Source organism: Molothrus aeneus, chromosome 1 (genome assembly GCF_037042795.1).
Source record: "Molothrus aeneus isolate 106 chromosome 1, BPBGC_Maene_1.0, whole genome shotgun sequence".
Taxonomy (NCBI): Eukaryota; Metazoa; Chordata; class Aves; order Passeriformes; family Icteridae; genus Molothrus; species Molothrus aeneus.
Window position 1 is genome coordinate 53,000,643 of NC_089646.1, and position 25,161 is coordinate 53,025,803.

The 25,161-nt window shown below is 42.9% G+C and overlaps 1 protein-coding gene across 4 annotated transcripts in view; it reads right to left on the reverse strand.

The window, feature by feature from the left end:
* HECW1 (HECT, C2 and WW domain containing E3 ubiquitin protein ligase 1) overlaps positions 1-24,491 on the reverse strand; it is a 253,036-nt gene extending 228,545 nt beyond the window's left edge. The window contains exon 1 of one of the 4 annotated variants that reach the window (XM_066557176.1): positions 24,365-24,491. In XM_066557176.1, the coding sequence (XP_066413273.1) occupies positions 24,365-24,394 (30 nt within the window). In that variant the 5' untranslated portion in view covers positions 24,395-24,491. The remainder of the gene's footprint in view (positions 1-24,364) is intronic. The other 3 variants (XM_066557193.1, XM_066557201.1, XM_066557186.1) reach the window with 3 other exon arrangements.
* Between the last annotated feature and the right edge of the window lie 670 nt (positions 24,492-25,161).

Here is a 25,161-nt window from a genome sequence, read left to right on the forward strand (position 1 = left end):
ACAGCAAATGGAGCATCACAGAAATATGTGTCCTCTATGTGTCTGCTGTAAGCCAGACAAGGAAGCCTGGCAGTTGCTCATTATTATTTGTCACGCTGCTTCTAATGAACAGATCTATGCTCTCACTTTTCATTGGCTTAATCAAGGATTCTCTATGATATGAAATTAATCTTTAATATGAAAGTGATTAGGGAGAAGACAAAAAATGCAGCTGAACAACCTGATCACTGAAAACTAGATTAAGGAATTATTCAAAATCCATTCCCTTTTTATTGCATTTTTACATTTGCAAATCCCTTGGTACATGAAAGCTCAATGAAACAAGTTTATTTTTATAACCCATGGAACAAGACCCACAGTTTTCATTCAGATGGATATGTTGGTAGTTCTTTTCAGCAGTGAGCTCACATTGCAATTTTAACACTCTAAAGAAAACCAGAGGAAAGAAACATTACTTCAGTTTACAGAAAGGTATTGGGAGTACTTACTGAAATCGTAATACTAGCAAACCTTCCACATCCATCCCCTCCTGGTCAAACATACCAAAAAACACCAGATGTGAGCCTAGGCTGTCCAGCCTTGCTGAACCTTGCCTGCATCAGAGGTCTCTGAATAGGGGCTTAAAAGCATGGAAGACAACAACTGGAGAAGCTGTTCTTCACTGGGATAGGAAAGCAGCTAAGATTCTTTAGATGGATGTTTGGCCTTAACCACCACTGCACATCTAATTAAAGCTTGAGAACCACTGACTGGGTATGGCAAGGACAGGAATGAGGACAGGATTCCTTAAGGACAGGAATGAGCCTGAAAACTAAAAAGAAATCAACCAAAGATGGATCCTCTGGGTTCAGTGTAAAATGGACTAAGTCCCCTGGAATGTCTAAGCAGGGCATAACTAAAACATCACAAAAGGGTGTTAAAATAAGATTGTCTGAATTTTCCAGTCAACACTCCCAGATGTTTCGAGATGGCTCATGAGCTACTGGAAAAAAAAAATCAATATTGGTATTTTAGAAGGTTAGTAGTTCATCACAAGCATTACTTTTAATCAAAACCAGAAGTATAGCATAGGCTGGTTATACAGCTAACAGTGCTGTAAGCAAGCCTTTTAATATGGGTAGTCTTAGAATACATTTTTGTTTCACCAGAAGCTTCAAAGGACTAAAACTTTCAAAACACAAAGACCCCTAAGAACTAGATTCTGCAGAGAATTATGGAAAACAAGATCCCTAAAAAATTCTCTTTTTAAAACAATAGTAATCAGCTAAAATGGAAAAGTAGGCAATAAGTCATTACTATGTACATCTTTGACAATTTCATTCAGGTCTGCTCAACAGACCATTTCTACCAGGATAATTTCCAAGAAATTATCAGCAGAAAAAACCCAATTCTGTGAGACAACTGTTTTCCTTTCCTTCTGCAAGAAAAATACTTGAATATTTTGTTTGGTAAGCAGAGGTCTGCAGTGGCTAATTCGACTTTGAACAGTAATATATTAAAAGATTCAGCCTTCTAGGACTTGCTGGAGCTGGATCCTGTTCCCCAGTCAGGGCAAGGTCCCCAGCCTGAAACCATGTCTCTAGAACCTGCCTCTACCCTGGCACCTCCCCACATTAACACTGCCTTCCACCTGCAGCAATATATAATAATAATACATGTAAACCAGTGTATATTTCTTTTAATCAAAAGATATCTTTAATACTTATGAATTCTCTCCTGCATTAGGTCCTCTATAGCCACCTCTATAATGTTTTTAAATTAAAAGCTCCATCTTCCCATACAAGCTCACATGCATGATAGCACACCACACTAAGTTTGAACCACTGAAGTGACAAGAATAATGTGGTAGAATAATTTAGAAATGGAAATTTCTAAACCTGGATCAATATAAATTGATTATAATAAATAAATAAATAAATAAATGATTATTAAGCTACTTTTGCATTCTTTTCTTTTTTTAAAAAATCATCACTAACACAGCTCAGAAATAGATTCTACTAAAACCCCACCACCTTTCCAATGACATAAATGAAATTACTCCCATGCACATGGAACTGCATCTCTCAGAAAGGGGAGATGTACACAGCCCAAACAATGGAGCAGACCCCTGAGTATACCAATATTTCCTTGCCCACAATTCCAGACCCTCTTAGTACAAGTCCTCTGATACCCAACTTAACCTTCTATTTTCACATTTCAAGCCTATTGCCTGCATTGTGCAAACCTGAAAAATTAATTATATTCAGTCTGAAATAAAAGTAAAACTGCAATCTGCTTCACACCTTGCAGTCCTTCCATATTTTCCCTCAAGCCTTCCCAGTGCTGTTACCTTGAAGGAGAAGTGACCTTAACTGTTCATAAGAGAATCAGCCTCTCATAGTATCCTGTCTCCGAGGTTTAGAAAAGCATCTCATGAAAAAAAGAGACACTTAACTTGTGCTTGAACATGTTCCTGACTTCATACCCTCAAAAGAATCTTTATCCATTGTTTATTATATCCATCTAGCTTAGATGCCTGTAATTCTCCAATTCTCAGTGCACAGAGCCTCCTTCCAGGGAGCAGCTTTTCACAACGCCTAGAGGAACTTAATTACCTCCTCAACTTTGACCCCTCTGTCAGATTCAAATAAGCTGATCAATGGGGTCAAAAGCTATGAGGTACCAATAGAAGAGAGACAAAGAGACAACTGGATCAGAGGATTGTTAATCTCTAAGCCTCATTTCCTCCTGAAACCAGGCTAAAGAAGTATCTTGGGACAAAAGACTTGTGACAGCCCATCCCTTACCTACTCATGTGCAGGAATGCAGCTGGATAGCAGGGTAATTATAGACTGGAGAATTTAGGGGGTTATTTTAAATGACGTGCCTACCCTGGAGCAAAAGCTTTAAAAGGACAAATTGGAAGAAGTCATTATCTCACCCAACCTCTTCCAGTGTTTCCCCCCTTCCCCCTCTTTTTAATTTTAACCTTGGTCACAGCCTGCTCCAACAGTCGGGCTTCTCCTTTTGTTTGACACTGTAGTAAAGTTGTAGAGCTGTTTGTGAAATGTGTTGCCATGGAAACTAATGTGTGCTGCCATGGAGATCATGTCAAATCCAGCTTCACATCTTCACTGCAGACTCAAGAAAAGAGGAAGAGAAGGCAAGGAGGAGAAATCCTTCCTTGAAAAACCAAATGTTTTGAAATATTAGCAAACCTAACAAGAGAAGTGACAAAAATCGAGGTCACTTTTAAACCATCAACATTAACTAATAATTCACACAATGTTTTCTGAGATGCCACTTCTTTTAACAATGTTCTCAGAACCTGCCTAGCTCGGGGCTTAAAAGTGTTGAACAGCATATGTGCAAAATCCTGGATTCATTTTTAAACTATCTAGATACCAAAAAAACTTTGCTAAGAATTTTTCCAAGTCAAGTAATTTCAAGAAGTACAGAAGGAAGGAAAAAACTAGTAACTGCAATTTTCAGAGTGCCAGCAAGAAACAAATGGAATACGGCAGTGAAGTTGCACTGTCTAAAACAGGGAAGAGGACTGGTAAAAGCCTTCCACAACTACATAGCAATAAAATAACTTGTAGTAAATAACATCTTTTAGATGGAATGACATTCAGTAAATAAAGTATATTTTAGATGAGAATAAATTTTAAGATTCATAGATTCAGCCACAAAAAGTCTTTTAAAAAATAAACCTTGAAAATGGATTAATATCTTACACTGCTCCTGCCCTCTGGAAACAGCTGGAATCTAACATTCACCTTGACTGGGATAGATTGAAGCCCTGAAAAACATCTGTATTAAGACAACCTGATTCTCTGAGATGCTACAACTTAAATCCTTTTTCTCTCACACATCTACTTTCTCACTATAAACAGTTACCTAGACTTCTCATCCCTAAAGAATTTTTCCCCCAGACACACAATATGGAAAAAAACAGACCATAAATCTATATTAATTTCATTTTCACCACATCATGAATCAATCAAAATTTATGCTGTATATCTAATTCCACTTTCTTTCTATCTAATGCATTTGAGGAAGGGCTCCTTCACTTTTGAGGACAGGTTGAGGAAGCTGAGCTTGTTCAGCCTTGAGAAGAGACAACTGCAAGAGGAACTTATCAATGTCTGTAAGCATCTGAAGGGAGAGTGCCAAGAGAATGGGGCCAGACACTTCTGGGCAAGCAACAGAGCAAGAGACAATGGGCAGAAACTGATGCACAGGAAATTCCAGCTGAACACAAGTAACAACTTCACTGTGGGAGTGACTGAGCAATGGAACAGACTGCCCAGTGAGGTTGTGGAGTCTCCTTCCCTGGAGATACTCTACAGCTGTCTGGACACAATCCACAGTAACATGCTCTAGGAGACCCTGCCTAGGCAGGAAGGTTGGAATAGATGACCTCCAGTGATTCTGTTATTTGGCTACAAACACATGAGGTATTAGGGAAAAAGGAAATCCTGTTTATCTGGAGTGTTTCTTCTACTTGAGTACAATCTAAATAATATAGAAAATATTCCAGGTAACAATACCAAATACTCCTTCTAGCTGGCAACTGCTGCACAGACCCTAGGACCAGCTGGCACACTGTGCACCTGGCCAGTTTATTAACTTTCTGGATATTGCAATAATCCCCAGGGAGAGGAAAAAAACCACACAACTGATTTTTTTATTCCCTTGACATAGAATTTATGCAGCCTGCCTCAGAGGCTGCAAAGTCTAGACAAAGAAGAATAAGTCTGAACTACAATCCCTCTTGCAGGCATTTACTCTGATGAGAGTACTCCAAGAGATCTTGGAGTGGGACAAATCCAAAAACAGCATCAAGATACTGGTTAAAGAAAGTAACAAGAAACACATTCATCAAGAAACAGATTCATCAAGAAAAAACACCTCAAACTAATTTAATTTTCTTCTGCAGCAAAGTAACAGTTTTTGGGCTCAAGAAAAAGCATCATTACTTTATATTTTGACCAAATTTAAAGTTTTTTATATACTTTCACATTTTTTAGAAATTATTTTTAAACATTTTTTCAAGAAAGTTTGGAAAACATGATCTAGATAAAGTTAATTCAGACTGGATTCAGAAGTTATTATTGGTTCTACACGACTGATTGGTACAGACCTGGATGAATTCCATTTGCTAGTCCTGCTACATCTCTAAGTGGATGACAAGAAAGAATCAACTTATTCAATCTGTAGACCAAACGGAACAAAGAAAGACCAGAAGTGTGAGGGATAGGATTCAAATCCAGTATTATTGGGGCAAAGTGGAAATATTGGAAAAACCAGGAAAGAGACACAGCTGTACACACTGCATAAATACAGTAAGGAGAAGTTGGAGCCAGGTGTTCTGATTTAGCCCCACTGTGCAAGCCCTGTGCAGCCACTCATCTCCTTCCTCCCCCCTCAGTGGAATCAGGGAGAGAATCAGAAGAATAAAAGCTAGAACACTCATGGGTTGAAATAAAGACAAGTTTAACAGAGAAAGCAGAAGCTGCACTCACAAGCAGAGCACAGAAATCAATTCACTGTTTCCCATGGGCAGGCTGGTGTTCAGACATCTCCAGGAGAGCAGGGCCTGCCTCATCAGGCAGAACAGTTACTTGGGAAGACAAATGCCATGACACTGAAAATTCCACCCTTTCTTCTTTCCCCAGCTTTACATGATGAGCATGATGCCATATAGTATGGGATATTCCTGTGCTCAGTTGGGGTCAGCTGTCCTGGCTGTGTCCCTTTCCAACTCCTCGTGCACATCCAGCATCCTCACGGCGGGGGTGGTACAAGAAGCAGAAAAGGCCTTGAGGCTGTGAAGGACCCGCCCAGCAGTAAAGAAACATCTCTGTATTATCAACTCTCTTTTCACCACAAATCCAAAATACAACCCCAAATCAGCTACTTTGAAAAAAATTAACTTCACCCCAGCCAAAATCAGCTCACCAGGTAAGAGCACTCAGAGAGAATCCATTGTTAAGAGGGGATGACAATCTGAACAGGAGTCAGAGTAAAGCCATTGAGCACAAGGCAAACAAGCAGGCTGGAACACATAAACATGACTGTGCCCCAAAGACCACATGGACTTGTCCTTCCACTCTACTGAGCAGCAGCAGAGCTTCAGCTGCAGTACTACATCCTTGCCTGGGTGCTGCATTTGAAGAAACAAATGAGCCAACTGGAGCAGGTCCAAAGAGCCACAGGAAACAGCAAAATTCAGCAAAACACACAACCCAAAAAGATATACATATAACTGGGACTAGCTAGCAAAAATGTGGAAAAAAGACGGAAGACAGAGTGGGAAGAACAGTGCGGGTGACACCATTCAGTATTTAAGATGCTTTTGTGAAGAAGAAATATTTTTTTCTTGTGCCCACAGTGGGTGGGACTGATTACACCATAGCAAAAGTCAGATTAGACATTATGAAAAACTTCCTTACAATTAAGAGAGCAGAACACGTGTGATATTGTAAATGCAAGGAAAATGAAGCAACTCTTAAATATTGCTGTTATTTTGGGGTAAAAGACAGTGGGAGAGGTACTGTATCTGTAAGCAAAATTCTTCTTCCTCTTCCATAAGGGATGGCTTAGAAATGGTCACTACTCCATTTTATCAAGAAGCTACTTTAAACATCACCTCTAACTGATAAATCAAAAAAAAGACAGGTAAAATGACTGCTTGTGATGAGAATCTGCTTTCTCACAACTGAGGAATTACACATGGCAATGGAACAATTGAATATGGCAATGTGCTTCTTTTTTCAGCTGGCACTTTCTATTATTTGCATACTTTTAGTAAGACACAACAAAATATGACAGTTGCTCCAATTTCTTGTCAAATTCTTTTTGTATTTTCATCTGCAATAAATGACAAATGGGGTAAAAGCAATGACAGGTACTCTCCTCACCATATGAGGAGGGGGAGAAAAATTGCATACACAAGTGATCCATTAGTTTAATGCAAAAGAGATTATGGAAGCAGTAGTCACTCAAGAGCAAAGGGATAAGTGATGTTCTCACAAGCCATTACACTAATGGTGAGAGCAAGGGAATGCCTCTGTAATTGCCAGAGAGCAGGCTGAGGGAGACCTCTGGGGATTCAAACAGTGCACAGGGCAAAGGAGAAACCACTCAGCCCTGGCAGAGGGATGACTGCTGACTTACAAAATCACATGTGTTATTACAGACATCAGACCCATCCTTGCAGCCTTTACTTGTTAAATGTCAGTCCCTGGTTTGTTCAAGACCCCATGAGTCAAATGTATTTCAAAAGCATTGCCTAGGGGAGTAAAGGATCAAGTGTTAAGTTCCCTGTTTTCCCTCCTCCTCAGTTCATTTCCTATTTCCAGTTTCCCAATTCAATCCTCATCTGTGAATCCAGAGACAATCCTCATCTGTAGAGGCAAGAGAAGAACATGGATGCAGTCTTCCCAATGCACAGCTCTGAGCTCTACAAAACCTGGTCACACCAAGGGAAGACATGAGCCACTTCTTTTCATGCCTCTACTAGACCTGGCCCAAGAGACAGACCTTTTGCTGCTTCCTTAAAATTTGCCATCCCACATATATCTCCACCCCTCGGCTGACCTTCTCCAGTGAGGTCACTGCCCTTCCATCTCCAGGGTTCAGCCAGTGCCAAACTCCTTGTGGCCAGCACGCATGAAAAATTAACCATATTCATTTAAAGCAACACAAATCTGCTTAAGCCTCACGAACTAACCCACTATGCTCCAGGTACAATTCCACAGGAGGCTGGCACAGCTGATGTCATGCTCCCTTTTAGCCAGTGAAAGTTGGAAGTGATACCTCTGAACTACAGGCAACTCTTTAGTATGAAGTAGCAGAGACACAAGTGGCCACATGCCTCAACCAGCCCTGATTCCCAGAACCAGGGAGTCACTTCACAGACTCGATGTGCTCCCTGCAGTGCTGACCTCCATCAATCAGATAGTTAAACATTGCTTTCAGACACTTTGTTGTGCTTCACATCTCACAAGAGGCTTGGTACACTGCACAAGCTCCTACCAATGGGCACACATTGCTAACAAATGTCTCCCTCATCTGTTGGCTTTTTGGCAGTCCACAATAGGTCACTCTTAATGCAATTTCATTTCCTTAATTAAATCTTCCCTGAGGTATCATCACAGAGTATTATTTCCCTTTGATTATTTAATATTTCAGAATAGAGACAGTCTCACCCTGCTTTCATGGGGTAGAAAGTTTCTCCCTTGACTAACCCCCAGAGAAGATGAAAGGATTTTCTTCTTAAGTGAGTAACGTTCACGTTTGTAAAAGAAACAACATCTAAAAGGCCACATAACAAGGCTTAGGAGAATATAAAGGAAAAAGTGAAGCATAGCCAAGTGAAAACCACCCCAAATCAATATTAAAAACCCTGTCGGTTCTTGCTACCTCAAAGTTGCAGAGTTTTTTTTCCAGCTGGGCAGAAAGACCCCCAAGTCCGACCACCTTCTAGTGAGAGCAGCACTTTTGGGAATTTAATAAAAACCAAGGCTTTTCCTAATGTTTGCAGTATCTGTAGTCACAGAGTCAAGGAAAAAAATTTCAGCTTTCCAGCAGTACAATTCCAACCTACACACACCGAAAGTCTTGAACCCTGTAAGCATACTGATTTCATAGGAGAAAGTCTCCACTTCAAAAGCCTAAAAAATTCCTCCATTGGCAGGGAGGCCAACACCTGAGTTTTCAACACTTATAGACAGAATTACTGTCTGGATATGCAATTACCATTGCTGTACCTAGTTTTGTGCAGGTGATTATGAATCAATCATTATTGCTTGTGAACCTTCCACTGAACATAATGACATTCAGCCCCTCCGTTAAAGCAAAACTAAACTCTCTAGAGAGACAGACACAAATTATTTGAGCAACATATGCTTCAAGGAAATTATAATATGAACTACCACCAGAAATACTGACCAGAAATTCCAGTCTTGTATTGACACAAACAAACCTGTAGTAGATGTGAGGTGAGATTTGCATCATCCAGCTCTAGCTGTTTTGCTTAAATTTGCATTGAGGCTTCCTTGAGAGAGAGACATAGGAAATTACAACTTATCTTAAAATAGAGAATGGTTCATCCCAAGCCCTTCTACCCACTACAAAGAACTCAGTTATTCCATTGGCACAAAAGGGCTCAATTCTAGACAGGTAAAGTAAGGTGAGATATATGTAACACAGCAATGGGAGAAAGATCCCCAGAACACCCACCAAAATGAACAGGAATCCCCAGTACCCTCTAAGAGCCATAATGATCCCAATAAACAAATTGTGCATGAAAATCCGGAGCAGAACTCATTGAGGTCTTCTGCATTTTGGAAGACTTAATTTTTCACCTACCAATAAAGCAAAGTCAAAAATGTCAGAAACATCAGAAGCAATTGTCTCACAAATGACAACTATGAGACACAATTCTGTGAAATACAAGGTATAGCACTGAGCAGTGAATCATCCAGTGTCTGTACACCCAAACCCCTAAAACATAATACAGATAAGACGAACACACGGCAGCACTTCACAGCTATTATTGCAATGGACATTTTGTAGCAGCAAAGGGAAGGATCTGAAGGAAGAAAGTAACAAAGTCATCAGGCAGTCTCCTATCACTGGCTCAATGAGCTTGAAGTGAGTTGCCAGACTTGGTTGCAAAAACAAAGTACTTCAGTCATGTTAATTATCTAGCAAAAGAAGAGGCAGAGGGCACAAGAACATGTAGTTAAGAATAAGCATTATTATAAGAATAAGCATGTCCACAGAGATAAAAATAAGATCAATAGACAAAAAAATTGACCTGTGATTCAATAAAATGAAGTAGAGGAGAAAAATGCCCTCGCAGCAGAGTTTTAACTTGTAGAAAGCTGATGACGTTAAGATTACCATACAAAAGGAGAAAAATGACCAAACCATGGACAAAGATTTTTGTCAAAAGACAAGCAGAAAATTGCATTCCACAGTAACACAAGAGCAGAGGTAAATTTGGTCTAATTAAAATAAATAAATAAATAAATAAATAAATAAATAAATAAATACTACTACTAAGCCCCTGACCAAAATATTGTAGGAGGAGGAGATGAAGGATAGAAAGGGGTCACATATGAGAAACTGGATTGTATCCAAATGAGATGGCAGTGGAACAGGACCACACAAGATACCCAGAGCTATAACACCAGATGCAAAGCTGTGCATTAGAGGATTGGAGTTAGAAGACAATTAGTATGGGATTTAATGCAAAAGGAATATCTGTTAAATAGAGTGCACAGTATAATGGTGACAAATCAGGAGCAGGATGGTATACAGGTACCAAAGATGAAGGCAGAGGAGAAGATTAAGAGACAGTTCAGGGAAGAATAAAAGACAGCTGAGGGAAGATAGGAAGTTCACATGGGAAGGGGCAGGGAGGGGAGGGGAGAGGAGAGGAAGCAGTAGGAATCAGGTTCACAACATCCTAAAGGAAGTGATTCTTAATGCAACAGCTACTTGAGCTGTGAAATTCATTTTCAAATACAATGGAAGTATAGATAGGTTGAAAGGAATGCAGAGGAGATTTCATGGAGCAGATCTCTGTTGTAAGATACTAAATCCAAAGAAATTCAAGCAGTTAAAGTTTCTGAGCAGCAAATGGTTGGGGTAAGGTTAAAGAAATAATACAGAAAAATGTTTTTTCTCACAGCAGACAAAAATCCCTGCAAAACACCATCTCCATTGCCTTAGTAAGTCTAGACCAAAGATTTTTACCCTTAGGCCTTCACATCTGTTCACAGTCCACCCAGGTGACGACTGTCACAAACACTTTAGGCCAGTAAAAACTGACACTTCCACAAGGAGAAACACTATGGAATATTAATCCCAATATTACCAGGTGGGATGTGCCTGGCCGCGTCTGACCCTTGCTGCTGGACCAAAGGCGGCAGCTGTGGTGTTTCACCTCAGAGATACCTTTGGCCAGCTGGGTGCTGCAGCTGGGCACTCGGAACAAATCCAGGCATAGGAGGAACTCAGTTTACCTCTGGTGGAAAAGGTTCCGGCAACGGTGAAGAGAAACAGGAGAGGATTCTGCCGTAGAGTTTTAATCCAGAGTTTTATTCCAGGATGACAGACCTCTGAATCTTGTAACAGCTCCCAACAGAATCCAGACTGCATGGTCCCATCTCCTTTTAAGCCCGGGGACAGGGGGAGGGGAAAGGAGAGGTTGGCACATCTAGGGGGTTGGGATAGGTGAAACAGGAAATGGCATCACACTGCAACAAAACACCTTGCCTTCCTCCCACTTCTTATTCCCGGTCTTTGCTGGTGTTTGCTTGCATTGCCATAAGCCTTCATGGAACAGCCAAGCAGACCTCACTCTGGGTTAAAAACACACAGCATAAAATAACTGGTTACTTCTAACCCGGGTCACTTCCCTGACACAGCTCACCATGCAGGCACACAAATGCATGTCTTCACCCAAGGGAATGACTAACATGCAGAAAAGAGTGGCTAGAGAAGCAGAAAGATGCACTGGGATTATTTAGCCTGGAGAGGAAAAGGCTCAAAGGGGATCTAATCAATGTGCATAAACAGCTGGTGGAATGGAGTGAGGCAGACTGAGCAAGGCTCTTCTCAGTGGTGACCAGTGATAGGACCAGAGGCAATGGGCACAGACTGAAATACAGAAAATTCCCTTTAAGAAAAAAAAATTAACTAAAAAAGAAAAAAGCCCCAAACAACTGCGAGGCCTGAAGAATGCAGGTAACATAGATGATTGGATGGCAGATTTGACATAACATTCCTATGGGGGATCACATCCCTGCTAGAAGAGCATTTAGTACCTGAAAATTTTGGGTCAATACACTGAAAATAGCTAAGTATTTGTGGCAGAGCATGACAAGGATCTCTGAAAGATTCCCATTTTTGTCCATAGACAGCAGAACACTTCTAAGGAAACAGAAAGAACTTTTCAAAATATTTTTTCCTACATGTATACTTGGCTATCTGTACTCAGCCTAGAAAAAGACTAAGCACAGCGAAAAAGCTTCTTTTAATTCTCTTTTGCATCATCTGTCAACAGACTAAAGGTTTGACACCTCCAATTTCTGTCCAGCTAATAGAGCACTTCAAGATTAGTTCTACCTCCTGCTATGTGAATACCTTGACCAGGGAAGCAGAGGCACAGCAGAGATACCCTCCAATCCCCCATCCAGCAGAAGAGGTGCCAGGCCAGGGGGAGACTGAAAGGTAATTGTACACACAAGATGCAAGGCAAGGGCTAGCAAACAAGCACAAGGAATTTGTTAACTAAACAGAATCAGAAATAATCTCAGGATATTAAAAACATTCATTAACTGTCCCTTTCTTCATCTTAGGAGACGACAAACTGCTGTTGTTGAGCAGCTTCTTCTGAACAAGGAACTGCTCAACTGCCAAAAAAATGCACTGTCACACTAAAGAAATGCATTTTCCACATTCATGTTTTGCCAAACTAAACAGCTGGAGGATGGTCTTCAACACACCAGAGCAATCCAGAAGGCAAAGAGTGAAGGTCTTTGAAGGAATAAGACATATCACCACAAAAGTATAAGATTTTAATTGAAGCCATCATTTTTCTGTCCATCGCACTAGTGGCTAGTTTGACTGCCACAAGAGAAGTGAAGCCAAGATGGGAAGCCAAAATTTGTCTCCTTGATGAGGACCACTTTTGAACACTCTGGTGAGAGTTGGCCTTTTCTGTATCCTAAGACAACCCCACTGTGTCAAAATACAGGCCATTTTGCAAACAAAAATAAGAAGGCCTCAATATCACTGAAACCAGGAGGGGCCAAACAGTAGCACTATACTTAGTTTGCACCAGATGCTTGAAAGCCCAAACACAGGCTCAAACAGCTATAAAAAAGGTGTTTGTCAGGTGGAAGGAAGTTGAGATAACGAGAAGAAAAAAAAATTGCTCCCAGCAGTGTCAGGAGGGAAGAAAAGAGAAACTCACTAGCATAACATTTGAATCTAACCTGGGAAAATTGAATTCAAAAAGGGAGCAGGGATCCTGTTCAAGGTGATCTTGTCAAGCCAAAAAGCAACTCTGTATGTTTGGTGGACGGGCTTCCCTCACTGATGTGTTTTTGTTTTCCAGTGCACAAGCGTTAGAAAACTGCAAACTGAGAAATCTGTGTGGTCTCTGTCCCACATAAATATGCAGTGAATATTTCCACAGTTATTTTAAGACCTCATGGGCCAAATGCATCCCTAGTGCAAGATCAGTGACTTAAACGAACTTGGCGTAAGCTGAGACATGGGCCCCAGGCTTCCATGAAGTAAATACAATAGTACAGCACTTTAATGATGTGCACTGGAGATGGGAGATAATTTTTAAGAAAGGGCTGTATAAGTAAATGGCAGGGTAGGTCAAGTCTTATTCTCTGCACTGTGGGAAATCGAAGCATTCTGAAGTTTTCCTTACAGCTGAAACATAACAACAACCACCACCTTGCCACACCTCCGTGTCTGATCTCTCCCAACAGGATCTGATCATTAAACAAGGCTGCAGGGCTCCAGATCCTCTGAACAGTTGCCAGCTGCAGCACAAACACATTCTCATGAGGAACATTTTGATTCTGTTTAAAACAGCATTTTTTTTTGACAGAAAACTGTTCCACTGGCAAATTTTCATGCAGCTTCACTACTTAATATGCCTCCCCTCCTCCCACACATGCATGCTCCAGAACTACTTCCAGAAGATAATTATACTGCATGTTCGCAGTGTATTGGATTTGCTCCTGCCAGGTCACCTGTCTTCACTGGGAGTAAGAGAATCCAAAGAAAGGAGTCATCAAAACAAGGATGATGCAATGTCTACACATAAATGACACATATTCCCCAAAAATACCTGCAAATAAAAATATATGGAGTTTTTGATGGACGGGGGTGGTTTAAGAGGCTTGGTAGGTAGCTTCATGGTAGCTCATATAGTAGCTCACAAATTCAGCTCTTTACTCAAGCAGCTATCTATCAGAAAATGAGAATTGTAATTATTTCACCAATCTTGATCAACGACTCATGACTTGCTTGTGATTTGTGGGGGTCTCTAGTTTCCAGCAAATAATGCAACAGTGCTGCACAGATCTGAGTACTATTTGTATCTCCATCTCTTCCCGGTGACTCAGCATTCAGCAGGGCTGCCAAGGGCTGCTCCAAGTTCCTGAACCACACCTGAAGCTGGGCAAGCCCAGCAGGACAGCATTGCAGGGATGAACACTGGAGGAACATCAGAATTGGTTAGCAGTCTCTGAAACAGTCTTCTCAATGCCAGCCCTCTCTGCTCTAAAACAGGATTTTTTTTTTCCTCCACAGCAATTACATAAAATTGGTTCATTATGCAGAAGACTTGCTACCTCCAGCAGATGCAGTATTTGCCTGCTGACTTAGGCTGAAAAAGTTTTTTACCTCCTGCTTCCTTTAAAGAACATGTGTGGGGGGAAACAAGAAAACAAAAAAAAAACCCTCAAAAGCTCCTAGAGGGAGCAAACTTATTTTATTCATGAACTGCAGTTTTAACTATGTTCCTCTAATGAGAATTGGCATGAAGTCCAACTGAGACCTCTGCAGCTACAAAGTCTCCCTCCCACTCTACCATCTATCAGAATCCATGAAAAGAGAATCAAGGAAAGTGGTTATGGAAAGACAGTGGTTTGGCTGAGTGGGGCACCTGGGAAAGCATTTCTCAGTAATCTCTCCATCTTCTCACTCAAATTTAGAGGTGAGCCGAACAACTTTCTAGGCTCTGATCCAAGGTCCTCTGAGGTTATCACATATGATATGCAGCTTATCAAAGCTCTGACTGAATTACACCAGTATCCCTTTACATGGGAATTCATATTTGAAAGCTTTCATATTCACCATTAGCTACCAGGATTCCATTGAAGAAACTATTGCATAAAACAAGCCAAATGAACATGCATATTCCCACTGGATGCATCACTGAGGCATGAATAAAAACAGTTCAGAAGACTAAGACTGAACATAGATATTCTGGGCCAGATCAAAAGAATGGGGCTTATGCAAAATTTAGGCATTGAAGTTGAAAATGATACTCACTGCTACTGAGTCCTGCTCTCAGCATAAGAGGATTCAGGAACCTTGTGTTCTGCTCCTGTGCATCGCAGAAACACCAGTCTTGACAACCCACGTGCTACTCTGCATATAAAACACCAGAACCAGCTCTTGGCAAAGGCACACACAAACTCCCCCTCTACCCATTGAAGCAGAATTATGCTCCCTCTTGCTCTCTGGCTCAATGAATCTTCAAATGTTCCATGTAGAACACAACAACTTTGGCCAGATGCATGTAAAGCACATCTCATACTCATACACACTTAAGAGAAGCTCCCTGCCTGTTAGGACACATTCCTGGAAAGTCTCAGATCTAGATCCTAGATCTAAATCAGGTACAAGAGAAATAGTAACACCCTGCCTGGGGAGGGCAGCTCCACCCGGAACATCACGCCTTATCCAACACACCAGTTCAGAGTTCCTGCTTTTGAGGACCTGCCTCCCTTCAGGCACTGTTAACCAGTTTTGCATTTAATCCAGGGCACAATGACATGAGGGGGCAGAGATGCAGCAAGCTACTTTTGCCTTCATTACATGGGGAATAAAAGTCCTGGGGACAGCAGAGCCCTGCACATAAACCAGTCTCACGCAGCCAACTCAAGATAATCTGTCATGCCTCTCTTTCTGGTGCAGCACTGCCTGAAACATGGCTATAGTGTCCTGGATATAAGCTAGTAAGCTCACGATATGCCGTGTACACTTAGGAGCTTAGATCTTCATTTGCTTAAGGCCCTCTTATCACTTTTCATTTCAGCATGTGGATGCCCCCTCTCGTGGTCCCACAAGGATTATTTGGATTAGCAATGCTGCATTTATATCCTTTTTGGTCCAGGTAGCTAAAGCCGATGAACTGGGTTTTCAGTGAGTTATTAGAAGGCCATCAAGTAGACTGATCTCCTGTCCATCTCAGACCTGCTGTGACAAGGTCACAAGTCAGCCAAGCATATTATTCACGACCCTTCCCGAGCTGCCAGATAATTCGCTGTTAAATCAGACACCTCCTCAAACACCCTATTTCTCATCTTCCCCTCGCTGAGCCAGCTTGACAGCCCATCTCATGCAAACCCTGAGCCTACTACCACTGCCACCACTTACACACCAGCTTTCCTAAGGTGCCTTGTCTCTCTAAGGTCAGCGGGACTCCCTCAGCAGGAAACATCACGTGTGCACATGCAGTGCTGGCAGAACTAGGTTGGGAAAAAATAGGTCAAACCAGGCATATATTTAACTTGGAGAACAAACCTCTTCCCAACAAATAATACATACACATATGCACAAAATCCACATTTTATAACCATTAGAAAATCATCCTTATAAGAACTAGGAAACTAAAATATTTACAGAAGCAGAGGCTCTACCAGAAAGATTTATATTCCCACTCCAAACAGAGGTTTAAACATACAACCTCTCCCCCACAGCACTACATCATCCTTTTGCTGTAATCAAGCAACTTCTTTCCTATCTTTTGGGAAGTTGTTACTCATTTCCACCCAGAGCCTTAGACATTTTTAGGGGTTTTTTGAAAGATCGTGATGGTGCAAGGTTGAAAAAACCCTGCAGGGAGCCTGGCCTGAGCCACTGCCTCTATTCCAAACTTTAAAAAGTCACCTTTGCAGACAGGGCGGGTTGGGAAAGGGAAAGGAGGCATAAGGGCAGCCTGCCCCTTTCTAGAAGTACCACAGCAACTTCCCTGGGCTTCTGATGATCTTCCAAGATGGATAAGACAATATGGCCCACATGTCAAAAAATTACCATGTGGCTCCAACAAGCAAGTCAAGCAGCTGCTCCTTAGATTCCTTTTCTAGAAGATGCTGTCTTCTTCCACACACTGTAGGCTCCACCTCTACACAAACCTCAATAACTCAATTGCCAAGTTGAACACACAGAGGCACCCAGAACACTTCTCCACACATTTGCTACAGTTTTGCTGCATTTCCTGCTTGTGATTTTGTTCCCACATCCCAAAACTTCTTTATTCCCTGCCCAGCAACAGTAAAACCTAATTTGTAAATTGCCCTAAGCACCTTATGATAAGCAAGTAGCCTCTCAGCACCATGCAAAAGATAGCAATATTTAAGGACTCAGAGACATACAATTAGGTGATACATGTTTTTAATTAAATGCCCTAACATAATTGCTCAAATACACATACTAAGGTTTTAGCCTACATTATGTTATTGGGTATGGAGAATTAGTCTGAGTTATTAAACATGTTTTAATTATCTGAAACATGAAATTGCATGACCAATGCTACCTGTGCAGCAAACCGCATTGCAAAGAACAGTACTTTGCAATCACTTGGTTCTTGAGCAGGCAGGAGGTAGAAGGGGGAAAACAGACTATCAAAGAGAATGAAAACACATGTGCAGAGAGGGAGTCTTTGAATATATGCAGCAAGGATTCTTTGAGAGTGACAGTTCTGAGGAGCATGAAAGAATAAGGCAAAGTCAAATTTCAAGAGTGGGAAATGTTCTACACCAGGATGCAGTTTCCTGACCAACATAAGAACTGCTGTCTTGAGTCAGGTGAGAAATCTTATTCTTTACTGGGAGCTTTGTTCACATAAAAACTGGATAATTTCACACACAAAGCAAAATCCTTAAGGAACATTAGGCAGTGGAAACAAAAAGGAAGGTAAATCGGGTAGCCTGACCCTTATAAGCCACCAAAGTGTTTGCTCTTGGAAAGGGGTCTACCACAGGACCATGTGTTTCTCTACTGAAATAATTTTCTAGCCTAAGAAATGGAGAAGAAAATACCGTTCAGCTCATTAGTCCTTAATACCTGGTCTGGGTAATGATTTCTGTGGCTGTTTCTGCTTTAGCCTGCTGCTCAAGTAATGAGAAAGAAATGTCAGTGCTTCACGCTGGCACAGGACACAGCTAGCTTCCCTATGACACTCAGTTCTGTAAATAAATAAATAAACAAACAAATAAATAAATAAATAAATAAAATAATCAGAGGCCTTGTAGCACTGTCTTTCATCAAGAAAAGTTCCAAATAACTTTAGAAGGAGCATTGCTCATTCTCAATGCTCAAACCAAACTCAGTAACACTTTATCTCAGCATCATGGCTTGCCTGTGACTCAGGGTACGTATGTAATGTTTCTGAATCATGGCCTCACATTGGCTACCACTTGAGAGCATGGTGCAGTCAAACTAGGCAAATTAAGAATTTGTGGACAGTCCTTACTCCTTATTTCTACACATCTTTCATGTGCCTGCAAACAAGGACAGGAGACCACCCAATGGCTACTGGGCATTTCATGAGTCTTGAACCGCATCATATTGGAAATCTGTGTTCTGACTCCAAGATTAAATATTTCATCTGCTTACCCCACTTTTCATGGTTAAGCATGTAGCAACTAAACATTGCTATTTAAATCAAGATGTGGCTGCAGAGAGTAAATCTGGTGTTTTATTTGTCTTCTTAAGGCAATCATGCAGTTGCACACGAAACATACCTCATTGAAGAAAAGTGTATATATTTTTTAAATTAAAAATTCTAAGGCCTCTTACATGGCTTTTTTTAACACATCATTAAAGACAACTGACAAATACCCCAATACTTGACAGATGTTCTGCATTAAAATGTGAATGCTAAATCTAAATTTTCCTGAGGCTGTATTAAGACCTTGGAATAAGACAGTATCTCTTACTTTAAGATGCCCAGGTTGGGGACATCAGATAATCACATTCATCCCAGTAGTTTGTCAAGCACTTGTAATAGTGCCCAGATGCCCAGACAGGTAGTCCCACACACCTGAGTTACTGTGTCCAGCTAGAAGGACTGCAATTCAAAGAGTTTAGGAGGAGCCTTATAACAGGCATACAGTTCACATGCAAATCTGGATTATGCCCAACTTCAAGGCTTCTTACCTAGCTTAGCAAAATCTGTGTAACATGTAATGTACATGCTGCCAAAGAGACAGACTTTGGCAGGATAGTTTGTTTTGGGGAGGAAGAAAAGTCACAGCAACTCCTAAGATCCAGAGAGAAGCTCCTTGACCCATCCCTGCTCCATACAACCACAGTAAATAATTATTTGTTTGACCATCTTATCAAGAATTTCCCCCTCTCTATTGCTCTCCTTCTACCCTTGGGAAAAGCAGACTTTTTCCTGCTCTACCTCTTCTGCTTACACATGTTTCAGGGAGTTATTCCTAACCAATCCTCCTCTCTGTATACAGTGAGTAGCACAACATCAGATCTTCTCCAGCTTGCAGGATGCCATCCTAAATTTTACATGGAGATGTGTGAAAGCATTTGGTTTGCACCAGAAGTACAGCAGGCTCCTGCTTCCTTTAACAAAAAAAAAAAACAGACAGGCCTGTTGAACCATGCATTTTAGGACCTGAGGAACCTGATTTGGCAATTGAAGGTGCACATGGCACACATTTTCCTATAAAATGGAAAAATTAATTTTACCACATGACACATTTCAGTCCTAGTGTTCAAGAGGTCATTAACAAAACTACTTTAAAAGGTAGTAATAGAAACAAATGCCCTCAACATCACAGACTTCCCAGATGACTCCTGCTATGGAGATGGATGACAAATCACTCCGTCAGTGATCTCTAAATTCCGTATTGACTACACTGAAGCAATTAACCATTTATTTTTAGAGCATGTTCCATTTTAAACACAAGTGACTCAGTCCAAGATATATTCTATACTCCATTGCTATTTAATGGGTTAACAACTCTCAAATTTAAATGGATTTTAATTCTGGAAGAAATACTTGCCTTTTTGATTTTGCCTCCAGACATTGGTTGGGAATTTTAATTCAGGCTTGAAACCAAACAAATGTTGGTGCTCTACAAGCATCTGCAGAGAAATATAAAAATATCTGGAAAGTGTGAAAGAGCAAGCCTGTTTTGCTAAATGCATAAAATGAAACCTCAGCGTAGGTCTCAATAATAGGTTTCCTGACTGCTGTGCACACGCTCTCTCCCACAGACCTTCTGCTCTGCAGCAAGGGAACGCTGCCTGCACTGCTGCGTCCTCAGAGAACTTTGCAATACAATAGAGCACAGCGATTCCCTGGGGAACACGGCTGATCACCGACTTCGAGATTTCAAACACAAGCACCGGGGTTTCCCCCTGTTTTAGAATCTCAGAGAAACGGCTTGCCTTATCACTCCACCCTGGCTCCCAAGCCAGCTCACAGTTTATCTGCATTATAGGCAATGTTCTGGACTAAAGGATGAGGAGTTGGTATCAAGCTAAGGCTGTTTGAACTCATGGAAAAGGAGGGTGAGATTATTAGTGGAAAGTTGGGGAGGGAGAGTCCTGAAGAGCTGACAGTGGTTTCTGCTGCTGCTGCCACTGGAGGGAGAGGACAAATGGGAGCTGCAACAGGTACTGCAGCAAGGGAACCCTGCTCAGCTGCTGCCCTGCTTCAACCCAGCTCCTCCCTGTTGCAAAATCAAAAGCAGTCCACAGCCAGCTACTTGCCCCCAGCCGTCTGCTGCCCGGGACAACAGCCCGTTTCACCTGTAGTTTGGACTTGTCTTTCTGGTCCATTTTCCATAAATATTTGAGATTGAGTACATCATCTTGCCAAGGGACAGTCCCAGCATCTCCTAAGGAGAGAAGAAGAACCCAAACTTCCTACTTCAGAGCTAACAACAGGATACCCTAGTCAGACACAGCTGACCAAAAAAGGCCAAGACTGAATCACAAGCCCATTATATAGCTTCCTAGCCACCATTCATTAACTGTAAGGAAAATGACCCTGGGCTCCCTGCATCAAAGAACCTTGCCATTTCTTCTTAATTAATCCTAAGCATCTTGCTGGCCTCAAATCTCAGCTGGAAAAAATCAACTAAAGTAGGTGGCATCATAACTTCCCCTTGGCTACTGGCTGCACTTTTATTTTTTCTGAGTTGCATGACCCCCACCCTTCTGAGATTACCACTAGAAAACAAAGTATTGTGTGTTTTAGGACAAATGCATAAGTACATAGGATCTAGTCAGTTTTAAGCTTTATTAGAATTAATGGTCATGGTATCTTAAGGCCAATAGAAATACACTTCTAAGGAATTAAACCAAATGCCTGCAGTATTTGCCATTCAGCCACTGCAGAATCACAAGAGCACATGAAATGTTACTGGAGAAATGGGTAAAAAAAGCCTTAAACAGAAGCAAAACTGACTCATCTCCTTATTGCCAAAACCGAGAAAGCCACTGAGTGTAAACAAACAACAGACATCCTGAAGAAAAGGGGGCGTCACAATTCCCTTTCCTGCTAATAGGCAGATACACAAACCCGTATGGGCAGGATCATCCTCCAGCTGCTGCAAGCCAGTCTGAGGGACACAGCCAACACTACAGCAACATTCCTGGCAGCACAGGTGCCACTGGAGGCAAGGGAGCATCTGAGGTGATGGTGACTCCCAGTGCAATGATGGTTCATAGCTGTACCTGCTGGAAAGCTGTGGCAGCTGCAGGCATCATCCACCCATGTAAAGTACATATGGACACCCAGCTGAACTGTTTGGGGCACTGCTCACAAAAGCGTAATTTTGGCTTAGGCTGGCAAGCACCCCATCTACAGAACAGAAGGGAAAGTGAGCCAGAGCACTTGTTTAAAGCTTGAGTTCTCCTCCCTGTCTCTAGAGGCCTACAAGGACTATGATCTATGCATGCTGAAGCCAGGCTTTGTGGGTACCCCTAACTTTGGAGGAAACTACATAGGGAAAGACATAGGACCATAGAGATATTTAGAAAGATCAAAAGTCATAATGAGGACGAGTTACATTCTCTGGAAAAATCTATCATCACAAACGAAGATATTTTGGAATTGCTTTTTTTAATTACTAAAAGCTCTTCTGTTTGAACTTTGCAACTGGTATGGAAATGAGGAGGCTGTTTTGCTGGGTATTTTTTACAAGCATCTTTCAGAGGTGAAACTACAGGGGCAACCTTAATCCCCTGTATCCACAAGGCAGATCCAAGAGCTTTAAAACACAGGTAACCTATCCTCTTTATTAGAACAGCTCCTGGCCCAACACCAACTGTCCAACACCATCACTCTCACAACTTGAATCCTCCCCACAATACCACAGCCACATCTTTTGCAGTATTTCAAAAGGCAGCTAATAAGCTAAATTTCACTCGCACTATTTTTCCAAGTCACTGCATTGTTTGTAAGAAGACTATTCAAAAAGAGACAAGGAGAAGGATTTAGCACTACCTTGAATGAATGCTACTTAGCATCTGACACAGCATGTGCAAAACTTCACGAAGCTTCACAGGGATTATCTCACAATGGCAAAGGATGCAAGATCGCATGCCATGTACATGAAACACAAAGCCACTGAAAAATGCACCTCAGTAACAAGTCTTAGCCAGTTATTTATTGGAAAACAGTAAGGACATATTGTTTATTAGAATGCACGTAAAATACAGAGCATATGGACTTGGGATGAATTCTTCAGGATGTTCTGAGCATGTGGACACAGTTTGCTTTCAAATTAATCAGCATCACATTCAGATATTGATAGTTCCTGATAAAATCACTGAGTGGATCAGTTCATGCTCTGGCCTGCTCTGGTTTCAAATGAGTAAGCTGACTGACACCAAAAGTTTAGGAGTCCACAGGTCAGGTCACATTAAGTCAGAAACACATCAGCGATAGCATCACACAAGTGACAAAACATGCCCTCCACTCTTAACTCGCATGCTGCTGCTGCTCACAACTGCTGGCCATCAACCACTCTTTGTTCTGACCCAACTCCCTGCTCACCCCCCTGAAACAAACAAGTAAACAGATCCCACATTTCCTCTGTAAGAACACATACTCTTTTCCCCTGTACTAGACCGAGACTGCATTGACAGGATGAGTGGTGTAGGTTGACTAAGTGTGTGCTGCCTTTTACATCTTGTTCTGGTTCCAGCATGAAAATCAACATTGCACCTGTGTTGTCCAAACTGGGTGTGCACTTCAGAGACAGACAGAAGGGAAGCAGAGAGAGCAGCCAGGATACATACCGTACTCCACTTCTTCACAAAACACACGTACTACACAGAGAAATGATAATCCCTTCTTAGTGGAAAATCCAAATTTTCAAAATGAATCCCCAAGCCAAAATGAATTACTGTAATAACTGCAATCCTCGCATGAGCACTAATCAGAAAGGCACAGCTGACCACCTGCTATGTGCCACCACTGGCACAGCAGCACCCTGCCCCTAATTGCTACCCTGTTCAGACAGGGCTAGGTGCCCCACAGAACACGACAGTGGTGCTGGTAAACACGGGGACAGGAGCACAGCCTGACTGACTGTTGTACAGTCTCACTACGCACTTCTGCTGAGTGCAGCATATATATTAAAAGAAAAAAAAAAAAAAAAAAGAAAAAGCACTACTGCAGCTCCAAACAGCAGGATGCAAAAATCCAAGCCCAAGCCAAGTGATTTCTTCTGCAACTACAGAAAAATACACGGGAAACGATGCAATAGAGAACAAAATGAATTGTACTGCCCGTGTCAGTGCAAACCCATTATCTATGCAGGCTGCAAAATGAGAAACGTAGCATTTGACAATGCTACAGGCTAGGGCAATGTTCTTAACATACTTATAAGTTATTTTATTTAATTGCTAACAAAAAAAATGCTGTTACATAATAATACAAGGTAATAACCAAAATACGAAGTCACAAGATTGGCTTACAGCAACAGAGCACCGGGGGGGGAGTGGGGGGGGAGCAGTTCGTGCTTTAAATTTTGCTGCATTGTCAGGGAGCCAAGAACCAAAACTGGGGGCTTCTGCTTTTACAAGGAAAGGACATAACCACCAAAAATTCGGCACGGGACTCTTCATCACCGCCTGCGTGCATCTACATCCCCAAATGATGTCAATCCCCGCCGGCACGTCGCTCATCATAATTCTACACTATCTGGTCGCTAGTGGAATTCAGCCGACAGGCCGGCGGCTCAGCCCGTATCCCACCGGGGCCCAAGGAGCTCCCCGGAGAGCGACCTCTGCTCACCGCCCCCCGCCCAGGGCAGCGCTCGCGGCCACGGCCGGGGCTCCCATCCCGCACGGACCTCCGAGGCACAAAGGCGGCACCGCGCAGCCGGGCACGGTGACAGCGCACACCCACGACCCGCCACCGCATCCCGCCGGCCCCAGGGAGGGCCTTTCCCGGAGCCGAGGCCGCTACCAGCTCCATCCCGCCTCGCACTTCTCCGCTGGGAGCCGACAGCACCCGCCCCCGCCCCACCACCCTCACCCGGGGCCGGGCGGCAGCAGCCTCTCGTACCTGGACAATGCCGGCCTGGGCACAGCTCATGCTCCCCCGGCGAGGGCAGGTCTCACATCCCACACGTGCCTGTCAGCCGGCAGGGAGGAAGGGCGGGCGGGCTGCCGGCGTGTCAGCCCCCGCCGAGCCGCACCATAGTCCAGCACCGGCTGATACGCCCCGCTGCACCGCCGCGCTCCCTCCTCCTCTTCCTCCGCCCCGCCAGCCTCCTCCCACCTCGCCGCCTGTCGCTGGGTACCGGCCGCCTGGAGCCACCCACACGCCGCGGCGGGCGCCCGGCAGCGCCGCCCGGCCCGGCCCGGCCCGGCCCGCCCCTCAGCGCTCCTCCCGCCCGCCCGCCCGGCGCTGCCCCAGGCCGCCCGCCTGCGGAACCCACCCGCGGGCCGCCCTCCCGCTCCTCTCTCACCATCCTTCCCTGCACAGCATCCCGGCTCTCCGCGACTGATCGCACGGGGACATCGCCGCACGCAACCCGGCTCACCACGCATCGGGCGTGGAGGCGGAAAAAATCAACCTGTTCTCCTCTTTGCCCCTTGAAGTCGGGGCTGCCGCCCTCACATCAACTTCTCACCAGTGCCAGAGCCGGGTGATCATTAAAGCCTTTTCCCCGCTCACCTGAGCAAGAGCTAGGGCGGCACTACTGCTCTAGCAGCGGTCTCCTCCCCTAGGGAACGCTCACCTTTCACCACCGTCATCTCCAGCCTCTCCTCCTGGACAGGGGTTTGTGACTTTAACCCCTGGACAAAGTAAGTCACAGTACCACAACTGTGAAAAGAGCAAATTTCAAAATGCAGTTC